This window comes from Penaeus monodon, chromosome 6 (assembly GCF_015228065.2).
Source record: "Penaeus monodon isolate SGIC_2016 chromosome 6, NSTDA_Pmon_1, whole genome shotgun sequence".
Taxonomy (NCBI): Eukaryota; Metazoa; Arthropoda; class Malacostraca; order Decapoda; family Penaeidae; genus Penaeus; species Penaeus monodon.
The window spans coordinates 17916376-17933050 of record NC_051391.1 but is presented as its reverse complement, the minus strand read 5'-3'; the positions used below and the strand labels follow the sequence as shown (position 1 = coordinate 17933050).

Genomic DNA, 16675 nt, shown 5'->3' with positions numbered 1-16675 from the left:
CACACACACACACACACACACACACACACACACACACACACACACACACACACACACACACAAACACATCAGGCATGAAAGCCATACTTGACTGTAATTCTATCATTGATATTATTAAATAAGCAAAGAATTTATCCTTTGTCAAGGTAGCAACTGTAACTAGTTTATGACAATAAAATGTGCCATTCCAAGGTTGGAGTAGGGAGGGTCGGGTAGGGGCTGGTTTGGCTCTATCCAGCTTCTTTCTTTTCAGGGCTGCAACAGTCTAGGTCACTGCCGCCATGGCGATCGTGACTGACTTCTCGGCCTCCCCAAACCTGTTGCTACTGCAATGACTACAGCAGTCAACAGGAGAGTCATATCTCCCTCATCAAAGAGATGATCGTCTCTTGGGGAGGCTTTTACAGTGTTCTTTGAACATTTATGGTTCTTTTTCTACACACTTTTAAGGGCCGGAAACGCCTTTTTATTGGAGGTCTCCGTTGCCGGCTGTGCTGGTGTTTCCTTCCTCTTAGGAGGCCAAGGAGCCTTTTCCCTCTTGTTCTGTCCACAGATATGGGTGCCTGGGGGAGCAAGAACAAAGTCTGGTCGATTTTTAGCTATCTCGTTGCCTGAGGGCCGCCTCGTTCCTGACAGAGCAAGCCAGGCTCCAGGCATGATGCCTCTTGGCACATTTGGGACATTTGGCTGTTGTGTCCTTTTGTCCTTTCTTGTGTGCTTTAAGGCTCACCTTGGTGTTGTGTGCCTGGCTACAAACATTTGGCCTTGGCCTTGCAGCTAGCCTGGTGACCATATTTCTGGCACTTAAAGCAGTGATTGGGACTCCTTTCAGGGTCACCAGGACTTGTCTGGTTGGAGGTCTTCCTTTCGACATTCGGGAAGCCCCCATGATCTGTGGGTGTGATGTGACCAGATCCACATCATACGAAACTAAGAAGCCAAGTAGTACCATCTTGACTCTCCTTTCGTCGGGATTCAGTGGTAAGAGACACTTTCTTCCCATCTTTAAACTCCTTCGATTCCTGTAGGAAATTCAGGGTAGCTTGATCTTTAGGGACAATGATTATGTCTTGGTCTATGGCAACCCGGATTGACAACTGGATTTTTCTCTGCATCTTCTATGCTCTCGCCAGTTGGTAAGCATTTTCGAAGCCTTCAGGTTTAGAGGGAACCTTGAACTGTGGGAAATGTCTAGGGGGTCCAGACTCTCCCTCAGAGTCTGTCTCCAGCCCAGGTCGTTTCGGACCGCCCTTTCAGCTTGGATTTTGGGCTCTGGTCATGGGAGTAGTTGCTCGTTTGGTTGGTTCAGCTTGTGCTCCCATCTTGGTCAGGGAGGACGTTTGAGGTGAAGTCAGAGGTCTCCCTCTCCTCTCGTACAGGCCTGGAGAGGCCAGCACGAGAGTCCATCTGCTGGACAATCTCATGGACAGACATGTTTTTGGGTGATAAATTCTGTGTCTGGTCCATTTTAGCAGCATGTCTGACAGAGTCAGCCTGTGCTTTTGATTTTTTCTTGTCACTAGAAGCCATATATGGCTTCGTAGTGACTGCCATGGTCAGTGCCTTGCATGGTTCATAATTTTTCTTGTTTTGCGTGGGGTTTGTGTGGTTTGTTTGCCATGTAAATAAGCAGTTTTTTCACCCTCTCACGCGTCCAACCACCACGGAGTCCAACAAGGGGAAGCTGTATGTCAGAGTTGATGTCTAACAGCTACAGGGGTGGTGAAGGGGTATACGCAGCCAATAGCCATTGTAACGGCACTCACAAGACCTGTGTGAATGCCAGTGGTGCCATGAATGCTTGACCATTGCCTCTGGAAGGAGACAGCCGACTGACCTGACCGGGCCAGGGGCAGGCCACTCGTGTTGCTAGCCCAGGGTGTACTCATGCACGGCATCGCTCAACCTCCAGGACTCTCGTCTCCACAGAGCACCAGGGTGCCATGACGACAAACACGTGGGTAGGTGAGAACCCCTGGGGAGAGATCAAAGGGGATGCAATTCCACCTACTAGGTAGGCATCATTGTTTGGAACCCTTTTTTCATCCCTCCACAGTGAGTCAACCACCCAAAGGCTGCTTCACCTAATAGAGGGCACTCAGTTCCTGCACCTTTTCGAGGCGGTTGCAGTGACAGGACTAAGCACAAAATTCGATGATGCCGTGTTTTGTAACGACCACAAGGCAATGTCAAACAATTGTATAGAGATTTAAGGGTTTCAAGATGCTGAAAGATGGCATTTATATCCTCTGAATTCACCCTGTAAACATTCTATATTCAAATATTTGATGTACACATTTTATAACATAAATGATAACCATTTTCTTTGGTTAACTTTAGATTTATTTGCTGCTTATAGGCTATAGGCGGCATATATACAATTTTATTACATGCAGTCTTCAATATACATTAACACCGTTTTATCATCTTAACAAAGGCTGCGTTTTCTGAGTTCGGAACTCCTTGACTTGCTTGACAGTTTGTCAGGTCCAGGTGCTGGATACTCAAAACAGATTACAAAGTTGCGTATCTCATCGGAGCTGTTACCGTGTCGTACGGCTTCCGAAGTTGTTAGTTACAGCTGCTCTTACAGGTTTCAGACCAGATATGGTAGATTATTTCCCGATTACTTAGTTGACAGAAACCTTTATTTGATTATAACATGCCTATTCCATATTACCGGGGAATTTTAATTGACTAGTATTTTGTTTGTTTTATCTTGAATCAAATATAAGTTCAATGTAATTTTAGTTAACAGACGACAAACAATGTTTTGGTGGCTGTCTATCTTCAGTATAGAAAATTGATGCCTGAAAGACACTATTATAGGGAACCCTTACTTTCTTTCCATGAAAAGGATTAGAATTTATTGTGACATCACAAGTTCTTAGATATGTTTTACTATATCCTTTGATGCCAAATATCCAACTAAACAATCATTTCCTTATGGAAACTTATCTCCAAAGTTGTTGATCATCGACTTGACATGCACTGGGTAATTAATTGGTTCAAAAGTCGTCGCTTGAGAATGCAAATCCAAGCCCGGATTAGGCCAATTGATGTTCTGGATTAGTACCCAGTAATGGTACCCCTGAGGTATCAAATGACATCATCTAATTACTAACGGAAGGTTGACTGGCTGTAATAATAAAAACTACAATTTGTACAAATCCGTTGGCATTGTACTGCGTGCCTTTACTCTTCATATAGATTCAGCGGTGCTCCATTCCTTTGGTATCATAGGCATATGTTGCTTAATAATTCATCCAGGCATGCGCAGACCTCACTGACAAGAGAAACTATATAAGAGAAGAAGTCTCTTATATTTTTACATTCCTAGGATTATGATATATAGCGATAATTACAATGTACATCGAAAACCCGGCCATCATAGCTACCACATTAAATATATTACCCGCAATGGCGTAGATAATGACGGAGGGGGGAGGCAATTTTTCATCGCCCTGCAGACCCCTTGATGAAAGGGGGGCCTAAAATGACTCTTGTTAATTCTTTTTAATTTCAAATGTTTCTCTACAGGCAATAAAAGAAATTTTCAAGTTCGAATAATTGAATTAGGTATTTGTATTCGGTATATATATAGCTTAATTAAACTTAAAAAAATATACAGAACCCCTCAAAAGGTGCTAGGCTACCCCCCCCCCCCACAAAGGCCCCCAAATGTTAAGTCATTGTTCTCTCACATAACAGTAACAGATGCCTTCACCCAGTACAATGAAGGATGTTTTGAAGAGATTTTAAGGAGTTAAGCAATGAGAATTGCATTACCCGGCGCGGTATCTGTTGCTCCCCACGACCACGCCGCACACACATTGACCGACCATTGAACCAGCCGCTTTACATGGTACTGCAGGAATGTCGAATTCACTCCATACGGAGATGAAATTAAACAAATGTATATGAATTTGTTTTCAGCTTGAGAGAGTCCGCAATGGTACTTGTAGAATTGGTGGTCATGAGAATGTAAAATTACCCACGAGAAAAGCTGTTAAAGATAAACTTTTATGTTACTGTTATTGTTTTCATGATACTGTAATTGTATGAATGCCTTTACTTATAGATAGAGTAGGTGTGATCTGTATGATCTTATGATATTGTAAGGTCATTAAGAGTATTCAGTACATCTATTCACGAAATTTTATATTTTTCAAAACAGGCGCGTGAGGCTCCCGAATGCGAGGGCTCCTATCTCTGCCGGGCGACGCTCGGGAGTGTAAACAAGGGCGCCACAAGACCTGCAATTTTCTCTGGATGTAGTGGCTTGGCATAGGTATTTTCTCGAGACAGTTTTTCATTGGTTTACTTAAGAGATAAGAATATGATGTTCTATGTTTTGGTCGGACACTTAGGTAAATGATAATATAGATTAAAGTAAATGGACCGTCTACGTACTATTATTATTATTATTATTTACTATGGTTTATACTTTGTGGCTTATAATTTTAAAGGAACCCCACCCCTTTAAATCTTCCCAATTGACGTTTTAAATATACTCCCACATTCACCCACCAGCATTTTACATATTTTGGAAAATCACAAATTCTCAACAAGAATTAGTAGACAGCAATAGGTGCCATGATCATTCACATTAAATAGTGTTCAATCATGAACCGTTTCGGTATAATTTAAATTTCTCACAGCCATGCAGTAGAAGGGAAAATTTGCCTTTAATGGACAGAGTGACAAAAAATAAGACGATTTTCAGCTATGGTATTTCCTTCCTAAGTTGATGACAAGAAAATTGTGTGGCACATTATACTTTGGTATACATTTACAGGAAAATGTAATGGCACTGTGATAGTTATTAATATATGAAATAATCTGCTGAGGCCAAAAATAATGTCAGAAAAAAAAAATAGATTGACACCAATTCCATGTAGAGAGAGTAAGTCCCTGGCAGTCAGGTAGTGGGCCCAGCATTGGAGCCCCTGATATGGAAATAAAGCAATCAGATGGGTTCTGCATCCCAAGACAAGCAATTTGGTACAAAGCCCCCCCCCCCCACCTTGCTCGTTGTTGTGGGGGGGTTAAGAGAAAGGAACAAGGGCCCAATGTGGGGGATCACCCCTACCTTGGTCCTTAGCCCTTGCCTCAACTAATTTTACATGTTTTTTTTATTCTTCTCCTTGCCTTTTCCTTTTGTTCTCCTCTTTCCTTTAACCTTTTCTTTTCGAAAATAGTTTGTTATCTTATATTGATGTTACTAATGTCTATAACATTATAGTACTTATAATTTCTATAATAAAAATAACACTATAGATATTCATAAAATTAGTGTAAAAAAAAAAAATCCCACCAATTCAAGGAAAGGTGAAATCAGGTCTACTAATTGACTCCTTTGTGGCTTAGCATTAGCAGAGCCATCTATGTGCAGAGACATTTCACACACAAAAAAAGATCATAGCACTTTCCCCACAGCATTGAGTTAAATAATGTCTTTATTTACTTTTGAAAAGTCATAGATGAAAAATGTCTTCATTTGTCAGTGTGTTGATTCCTTGTACTGTTAATGATATGGATGATATATGCCACATTTTTAATCCTTTCCCCGATGGATAGTTTCATAGTGGCCTGGGCCCAGCTGCCGGGGCTTTATCGTCACCCTAGCATGTGTGACCACTCATGCCAAATTCCAACCTCCCTTGCCGTTTCTTCGTAATACTACGAGCCATATGTTGTATTTTCAGTTCAAATTTTTTTCTAAAGTCTCTATTTGCCATTTTCCTGATAAATCAAGACTGAAGGATATTTTGTTGTTATATAGACTCCATAGTTTATCATTTTCCCCTCTATAGTCTGAATAAATAAGCAGTGTGTGGCATCATAGGTTTGTTGTATTTTTTTTTCTTTCTTTCTTTCTTTCTTTATATGTAAAAATGAAAAGTGTTTTAAAAAAGACTTAAACACTTTCAGTGGCAAAAAATAATCTTTTGCCGGTGATTGTAAAAAAAAAACACCATGGCATGTCCATACATACAAACCCTGGCATGTACGTACCCGTCGGCAATGAGTTAAAAGAGATCATTGGGGAACTGCACAAATACAGACTACAATTAATAGTTTTTGGCACAGAAAGGTACCAAAACAATAATGCTATATAAAGTACTCTCAGAACTGAAGATTATGGTGCTTTCATAAAATTTTCCCAAAATGATCATTGTTTGGCTAAACAAGTTGCTTGATTTCCAATAGCTTACCTATCATTTGGGGTTATTTATGGTTTTTTTACCACATATGACACTCAGTCATGGTTTCATATAATTTCTGTTATACAACTCAGATACTAAAATGCATAAGTAGTTTCCAAGACACTGACAGTACTGTTTAGAATATATTTTTTTTCCTCATAGATATGCTGTTATTCTCTATCCAGAATCCTTTTAAGTTTTGGTAGATGTTAACACGCTACCCATACATGTACAGTGGGCCAAATAAATATGTGGCCATCCTAAAATAACTGAGCTAGTATTTTGTCTATTGACATTGTAGTGTGTTCAAATAAACAATACAAACACGGTTTTAAATAGGAAATATTAAAAAAAAGTTGAGGTAAATATTGTCACTCAAATTTGAAATGAGATGCATAAGAAAACATGTATATATATGTATATGTATATATATATATATATTATATATTTATATATATATATATATATATATATATAAAATATATATTAATATATATATATATGCATATATATGCATATTAATATATATGCAATATAATATATGCATATATATCTATATATGCATAAAAATGCATATATATGCATATATAGCATATATATCATATATCATATATGCAAAATATATATATATTATATATATATATTTTATTTTATATTATATATATATATATTATATATATGATAAAATTTTTTATATATGCAAAAATATATGATATATATGCAATATTATATATATATATATATCTATATATATATATTATAAAATTATAAAGCTATATATGCATATATATGCATATTATGCATATATATGCATATATATATATATATATATATGTATATATATATATTATATATATATTGGATATATAATATATTGCATATATATATATATATGCATATTTTGATATATTTGCATAAAATATGCAAAATTATATAAAATATATATTTTTATATTATATATAGCTATAATATATATATTAATATAAAATATTATATATATGCTATATATATATTATATATATATATAATATATATATTTTTATATCTATTATATATATATAATTTATATATAATATATATATATTATAATATATATAGATATATTATATATATATATAATATATATAATAAAATATAATAGATATATAATAATAAATATCAATATATATATTATAAATTTCTATATATATATATTTTTATATAATGTTATATAATATATATCATATATATATATTATTTTATATATATATAATATATATTTTATATAATATATATATATTAATTTATATATATATAATATATATATATAATATATATATATAATATATATATAAATATAAAAGATAATATATATATAAAATATATATATATATATAATATATTTTTATATAATAATATATTATATATTATATTAATATATATATATATATATATCAAGTATGTAATATAATATATATATATATTATATATATATATATAAAATATATAATATATAGATATATATATATATATTTTATACTATATATCATCATATATAATATATATATAATATTATATTTATATATAAAATATTTTATAATATATAATATATATATATATATATTAAGTATATATACTAAGAATAGATAAAAAAGATTATAATATAATAATATTTCATATCAAAGATATATAAAAAAATAAATGATAAAATATATATATATATAATATATATATATATAAGGATATTATATAAGTATATTTAAATATATATAAAATAATAATATTATATATATTATATATAATAATATAATGTAATTATGTTTTATATCTAAAATATATATAAATAATATATAATTATAATAAATAATATATAATATTTAAATTAATAATACATAAATAATCTAATACAAATAATAATAATAATAATACATAATATATAATAAAAATGAATAAAATATTGTAAAATATATTTAATTTTTAATGTATATGGTTTTATGGAAATTGTAATGGATTAAATATATACAAGTAGATATGAATTTTATGAATGAAAAATGAATAGAGCCCAAAGATGTGAAGATTACATCAATTTGTATAAAAATTAAAAAGTTTTATAAGATGAAAAATATAATTATGTAAATTTATTAGTAAATAAAGTATTATATTATTTAGTAATATTTTATAATTAAAATATTAATAAAATAATATATGATATTTAGAATTATACATATTAATAATAATAAATTAATAATACATAAATAATACAAATAATAAAATACCCTATTATAGGATGAGAAAAAAAATTATTTTTTATTTTTTTTGGTTCCAGGTGGTGAATATATTATTAAATTAAATTTTGCAAGAAAATAAGATAAAGGTATTTGCTTTTTTTAAAATTTAATACATGTTAATATGAAAGAATGGTAATAATCCCAAAAAAAAAAAAAGAAAAAAAAAAATTCTTAAAATTAATTTAAATAAAAATAAAAATATTTTATAATTAAAAAATAAATTTTTTTAATTAAAAATAATGATAATAATATATATTTTTGTAAATAGAAAATTTAATAAAATAAAAAAATTGAAATTTTCCGGTGGAAAAATTCCCCTTTTTTTTTTTTTTTTTTTTTATGGCTTATTTACTTCTTTTTAAATAGGGAAGATTAAAGGTATGACTTTAAAACTGCTTTTTGCCCGAGCAAATTAAATTGATAAAAAAAAATGTAAAATTTTTTGTTTATATTTCTTAAGAAGAAATGTCCATTTCAGAAATGATCCTTTTTGTAAACGTGCAGGGTGGGAGCGAATAGAGCCCCAAATAAAGTTTACATTTAAGGAAAATTTGAATCCAATAACAAATATTCGTTCATTTTTTGATTAGAAAATATGAAAATTAAATTTTTTGGTCCTATACTTGTTAAATTTAATTTTTTTTCTATTAATGGGTAAAATAAAAAAAAAGAAACCAACCCGTAATGCCCCCTTTTTTTTTTTTAAAAACCACTTTTTTTTTTTTTTTGAAAAAAAAGCGCAAAAGTAAAATTTTTTTGGCACCCCGTTTTGCCCCTTTTTTTTTTCCAACCCAAAAAAAAAAAGGGGGAAAAAGGGGGGGGGGGGGGGGGGGGGGGGCCCCCCAAGAGGGGGAGGAGAAGGGGCATACATACTCTTACATACCTTACATACATACAAACATATATAGATAGATAAATGATATATATGGTATATATATTTTACTGTATGGTGTGTGTGGTTGTGATGTGGTGTGTGCAGTTGTATGTGTTTATTGATTCATGATATATAATATTAAGTAAGTATCATATGTATTATAGTGACGATATGTATATATATGTAGACCTGTTAGATGTAGCAATAGTGTGTAGTTTACATTGTCTTATATGTTGTATATAAAATGCTAATTACTGAGTGTTGATAAGACTGCAGTACTATGAAATGGTGAATGATAAATTTCATCCTCCAAAAAAAAAAAAAAACCAAAAAAGTAAAAAAAAAAAAAAATAATTAATAATAATAATAATATAATATAATAATAATAATAATAATAATATAGATAATCTAATAATAATATAATATGATTGATTAATAATAATAATATATGAATAAAATATGTAATAATAATAATTGTAAAATAATAATAATAATAATAATAATAATAATAATAATAATAATCTGTCCATAATTTCATCAAGGATGGGATTAGAACAAAATCACCTCTATTTATTTTTTTTTATTCTTTTAGACAGAAAAATGACTACAGCAGTCTCCCTCAACAGTGACCTGGTGACAAGATCACTAGTCAACCTTTCATGGTCATGAGGGGGAGATGTACATCTCAAACAAGCTTACTACTAGACCTGACGAGACCAGAAGACATAACTAAATTAGATCTAAAAGAAGTTAATTATGCTGCCTACAAAGCTCATCTTTTAGAATTTTGGTAAGTACATGGTTCAGATATGAGAGAGAGAGAAATAGTGCATGTTCAAGAAAGTGGGAGTGAGTGCACGAGACAGGGAGAGAGCGAGACATAGGATGAAAGGTGAAGGGGTGCGGCCAGAGTAGAGAGCCACTAACAGAAAGGTAAGGAGGTGCACATTAGAGGAAAAATTCTTGTAAAAGTGAGCACAAGAGTGAGAAAACAAGAGAGGTATTGCAGTGAATGTGTAAAAAGATGTAGGAGAGAAAGTAAATGTGTATGGTGTAATCATGTAATCCTGTATAAAACATTGAGAGTGTTAGGAAATCAATGTGAAAGTTGTGCTGTTAGGGAGAGAGGGAAGGTTATGTAATATTTTTTGTGCTATAGAATGGAGAAGAAGAATATAGATGCAATATATACAATTTTGTTGTTTAATATGTAGTGAGTAAACATTTGTGGCAGAGTGGTACTCATGCCTTTATGGGAGTATAGGAAATACATTAGTCAGAACTTATTTTCAGTAAAATATTATTTTAACACGTTTTGTGTTCTTCACTTTAGTAGAGAAACATGTAATTTTCTTCTTTTAGAACAGCAAGTGTGAACGTAAGATGCATACATAGGGCTTTCATGCATTTCAATTAGGGGTAAGAAGGCTGAGCATTTATTTGTCTCCAGTGAGCTATACCCATGGGTGGAGGAGGATATGGATGAATATGGAGTAAAAGGTAAAAAGACCCATTCATTTGTGACTTTGATAGTAAACTGGAAACATATATAGGTAGGAATATAAATTGCCTTTTCCTTATTTCCAGAGACTTGATTCATTAATGTTAAATGCCCTTGCCACCGGACGAGCATGTACGGTAGCGTGGAACAATAAAATATGCACATGGCCACTAAAATTTACTTTATTAATTGTTTTTTTTAGTCACATAGATGGCTACCACTTCTACGAAAGTCACCATGAGCCAATTAACAGTATATTTCCTGTCTCAGTCTCGCATCACCCGCCGTTTACCCTTTTCCTTGTTTATGAAAATCGTGGTAAATGTTTAATGCGATTATTTGCTCTTACTAATGGTTATAGGACATTATAAGTAATTTATTTTTTCTCACTTCCCCATCACCAATTCAAAGGAAGGGTGGAAATCAGATTAAGTCGAACTAAGTCACACTAGATTGACTCCTTTTTTTGGCTAAGCACAGTAGCAGACAGCGCATCTATGTACAGAGGACAATTGTCACACACCACACAAAAGAAATAGACACCACTGAGCATTGTTCCGTTTTCCCCCCGGTGGCATTGGGGTAATCTGATACCCTCTCCTTCTTTTTCTGCTGTTGTTATTATTCTTTTTGTTGTTGTTGATGTTGGTTGTTATTATTAGCATTAGTATCATTATTATTAGTAGTAGTGGTATTATTATTATTATTATTGGTGTTGAAAATGATATCATTTATTAATGATAATTGCTATGTGATTATTGTGTTGTATGACAAACTAGGGATTATGTAATAATAATATTAAATAGTAATGATGATAATAAAACCATATTGTAAATTTCTCTTCCATGTCAGTAACTCACCCTTTTCTCTTAAAGAATCATGCAAAATCTATCCATTCTTCTGAATGTGTAAGTTACATGACCTTAGCCTCCTTATTCCTGTGTCTTATCCTTTTGTGCCTCTCTCCTGAGTTTTAGTTCTAGTTTTTCACTAAATCCGTATGAATGTTGAATGTATATTAAAAAAATATTTTCAATTTTCTATCATTTTTATATTGGTATAGAAATGTTTTTTGGACATTCACAAACTACTATCTATATCATAATTTCATTATCAACTGCTATATGTCTGTTTGTAACAAGCAAGAGTCCAGGCAGGTGTACCTGGCACAAATTACCCACTTCGGCAATTACCTGTTGGCACTTCTGCCCTTACTACTGTAAGAAATAACTAGAGGTAGTCTCCAATAGTCATTTGGTAAGTTTTCGCTTCATGTCACTGACAGTATACCAATGGGACTACAACAGGTAATGTGTCCGTTAACCTAACCACGTCATGGGACAGGGAATAAATTTGCACGTAGCTTTCCACCAGGGTGAGGCAAGAGGGAGGAGAAGCACATCAAAGCTTGTAGTGCTTTCACCTACCCCATTCATATAGTTTTTATGATATGATTTGTAAATGTAGAAAAAGAATCTGTATTTTGAGGTCATATTACAAGTTTTAGCAATGATTTTCTTCAGTTTACTATTTAAATGTTTGATGCATGGACAATATGAGTGTCTACGTTATTTAGGTTTTGTAATGATATAATTTTTTTTTTAATTTTCTTCAGGAGGAAATGAGTATGAAACTTGAAAAAAAAGTTACAGTAGAATTACTGGCCTTACATTCGCGTCCATTACAATGTTCCTTTCCTCCTCCATCTAGGATCCCGTGCCATTGAACAGTTAGGTTTCAGATGTACGTGGTGATATGACAGAAAACATCTAGACAGGGTAGAGGGACAAAAACCGACAAATCATCTTCATCATTACCATTCCATCTCCCTCTACATGTCTCTTTGATTATGAAAACACTTGAAGCAATTTAGGGGGCATAAGGACAACTACAGCACCAACACAACGTTAGCGTGGTCTCCCTCCATGACCACAGTGGCATCCGGCAGCAGTGTGGCGCCGTTTGAGCATTTTACTATGTGGTCCATTAAAACTCGACTAGCAGGGACATAGTTACAACAGCCGCATCATGTTAATTATTAATCTCATGTGCAAGTAAATATTACAAGTGCTGAATGGTTTTACTTGAACAAACTTGACTTAGAGTTAACATGGATTTCAGATTATTCTAAAACTTTCTCTGTAATTTCATTTAAGTAGTCTCCATTCTATTAAACAATATTAAAATTATTATCGACCTCTTGTCTGCTGCCATTTTCTTTCCATGTAATAGCAAAGAAAAAATATAATATACTTAACTTATACTATCTTTTTGTGTTTGTTGTGCCAATAATGTTAGGGAGGGAGATTGGCGTTTGGTTCGGCTTAGCTTACCTTAGGTAACTTGTCCCAAACATTTCCAATTCTTTTTTTGGGCCACCAGTAGCTAATTATTTTTGCCAGGTTGAGACCATCATTTTGGTTATGCACAAACTGCATTTCTTGTAGGAGATATGGAAATACAATAAGTTTTAATATTTGCTTGAATTCTGTTAACTGTGGAAAGTTAAATTGTAAAAAGAGGCATGTCAGAGTAATGAGTAACAGTGACTATACCACCCCGGAAAACGTAAACATGTGTGTTCTCGCGTATCTGCTTACAAACACATTTTCAGCATCTCCTGTATGTACTCTTTTCTTAATTACTACTAAAATTCATTGTTATTTGATGTAATATGTAAGCAAGAGTAAGAAAATCTGCAAAAAATTGTTTTTAATAAAAGATTTTTAAAATGCTGCTAATGATTAATGAAAGAAGGCTTTGGAAAATTGCACAAAGCTATAGGTTGTTGAGGGATTCAATGCCAAGGGGTAGGTGCATCAGTGTAAGGGGTAAACTAATAAAAGACTTCATAGAGTGTAAGGGGGATGCTCATAGTAACAATGACAGAAGTGATTCATTGCCCAGAACACACTCAAGTTGGCCAATGATGTGAATGACCTGTCACTCAGAGGCCATGACCAGGTGAATAGACCTGTCATCTGGACCTCACGATGACGATTATAAAACTCTGATCACGATGTCAGGGAGCCACCCACACACGTCAGCCATGAAATGAACCCATGACTAAGGGTGAATAGATCTGCTTATAGCAGGCGAAGATCAAAAATTTCAGATATCCTACGGTCCTAGTGAACTCAATATAGCTGTGGCTGGTATGTTAAGTGAGTTGGTGCAAATGCCGTCATCCAAGGTATACCACAGATGGCAGTGCCTTTGTACTTATGTGATGCCAGGAAGCGTTGGTGTGAGAACCTGGGAACCCTCATGTGTGTTCTGCCATCTACAGCTAAGGAAGAATGCTATTTTTCATGATTTATAATTGTAATAGTGTTGGAAGTCCTGAGTATGGGGGAGTTGTCAGACTTGCTATATGTAAATAAGCCGAGTGTTTGGTTACTACTCAGATAACACGCAACTTTTCCAAGATATTGTGTAAGAGGGTAATTGTTGCTCGCCATGCACATTGGAGTTGCCTCCACACACACGATCCTAGGTGTGTACAGGCCGAGATCTTTTTGCAATCAGGGGCAGGTAGGTTCCTAGTGTAATTCTTCCAGATGCCCAATGAGACCCATGCCTACTAAACAACTAACAATCAACGACCGAAGCTTCCTTTTATGGCAAGGATCTTGGCCATGCCTTAGTCTGAGGGGCCAGTAAGATTAGTAATAATGGGGCCAGGGAGTCATTATAGGAAAGTACAAATCTAATACCGTTCCTTGTACCTGTGAAGTTGTCCAGTAGGTGAGCATTGACCATCTGATCACCGAGTGTTGACACTTTAGTCATGCCAACATTGTAAACAGCTATCACCAGTGGCTTCTCCCCAGCCATTGAAGCAGCATGGATAGTAGACAGCATAGTGGAGTGTTGTGGTCTTTCCTCTGCAAGCCCAGCAACCCTTTCTTGCTGCAACAGTAATTGACACTGACTATCCTCTTCTTGAGCATGACCTTCCTGTTCAGCTTTTCTGCAGTTGTCCTGGTGATTGCAACAAGTGGGACAGAGTTGGCGACATTTACCAGTTGTCTATCGACAGCTGGTATCCCTTCTTAAACCTATATTGACATGCTTGAAAACTGGATTACAGCTCCTCTTCTGGGGATTGAAAACAGCACATAGATTACCCCTCTGGGGTACATGGTGTACACCTGTGGGAAGTTTCAGCTCACTCTGGCAGGTAGTTTATGGAAAATCGCTGTTTCTTTATTATCACTTCAGAAACGTTTTAAGTTTGGAGGCTTATTGTAGCCATATGATGTCTTATGAAGAACGTTATTCTCTTATACTGTAGTAAATACTCCATTTTAGGAGTGTTTGAATCAACTTAGTGTGCAAAGTCTGTTGTGTGTCTTCCAGAGAGAACAGAAACCCTGCAGTACATTATTATAAAAAAGAAAAGAAAAGAAAAAGAAAAGAAAAGAAAAGAAAAAAATACATATATATTTATATTTATATATGTATGTATGTATATATATACAAATATATGTATATATATATATGATATATATATATAATATATAATAATATATAGATATATATATATATAATATATATATATAATATCAAAGGAAGATATTTATATATAGATATGATATATATAGTGGTGTGTGGGTGGTATAGGTGTGTATGTGTGTAAATTATATATAGTATGAGTATAAGTAAGAAATATATTATATAATATATAGTATGATTATATAGATAATAGTATAGATATGATAAAAGATATAAGTAACATATCGAAAATAGATATATATAAATATATATAGATATATAATATTATAGATAATAATAGAATATAATATATACTATATATATAAGACATAGAAATACAAGATAAATACAGAATATATACATATATATACATATATAAATAAAGATAAAAGATATATATTAATAGATAATATAGATATATATAATTATATTTATATGATATATATAATAAATATAAAAAAAAGAGAGGAGAGAAGAGAGGGGAGCGAGAGGGAGAGAGAGAGAGAGAGAGAGAGAGAGAGAGAGAGAAGAAGAGCAAATGACAATGATATATATATATATATATATATATATATATATATATATATAATATAGATATATATATAATGAGATAGAATAGATAGATATAGATATATAATATATAATATAGATATATATATAACTATTAGTAAATAATATATATAAATAATCATAGATATAGTATACATAGATAGTATATAGATAAGATAATATTATATAGTATATATATAGTAAATAAGCTAAGATATAGAAGATAGATAGATATATATAGAATTATAGAATAGAATATAGATATAATATAATTATAGATTATATATGAATGTATAAAAGAAGTATAATATATAAATATAATATAACTATATATATTGTATAAATAGTAATATACCATATATGAAAGATACAGACAGAAATATATATAATATATATATACACATAGATATAATATATATATATATATATATATCATACAATATATATATATATAATCATACATATATATATATAATATATATATAAGATTATAAGTAGTACTAGTATATATGATATATATATAGATATAATAAGATAGAATAGACATGAGAAGATAGTAAAAGAGAGAACGAGAAGAAGAAGAGATAAGTATACATATATATATAATATATATAGAAATATATAATATATATATAATACATATTATATTATATAATTATAGAATATATATATATATATATATAAAATATATATATATATATATATATGTATATACATATATATATATATATATATATATATAATATATATAATATATTATATATAATTATAATAAAGT

The 16675-nt window shown here is 32.1% G+C and overlaps 1 protein-coding gene and 1 long non-coding RNA gene across 2 annotated transcripts in view; both read left to right on the top strand.

Annotated features, from left to right (window-relative positions):
* The first annotated feature begins 3814 nt into the window (after positions 1 to 3814).
* LOC119574306 lies at positions 3815 to 10007 on the top strand. The gene is made up of 3 exons (XR_005228845.1): positions 3815 to 3865; positions 4178 to 4291; positions 9943 to 10007. It is a non-coding gene; the product is annotated as an uncharacterized LOC119574306 (long non-coding RNA).
* Positions 10008 to 10594: 587 nt separating this feature from the next.
* The window catches only part of LOC119573897 (tetratricopeptide repeat protein 14-like), a 69449-nt gene continuing 63368 nt past the window's right edge, over positions 10595 to 16675 (top strand). Inside the window, exons 1-2 of the mRNA XM_037921002.1 lie at positions 10595 to 10625; positions 10746 to 10850. Of these exons, the coding sequence (XP_037776930.1) occupies positions 10595 to 10625; positions 10746 to 10850 (136 nt within the window). The remainder of the gene's footprint in view (positions 10626 to 10745; positions 10851 to 16675) is intronic.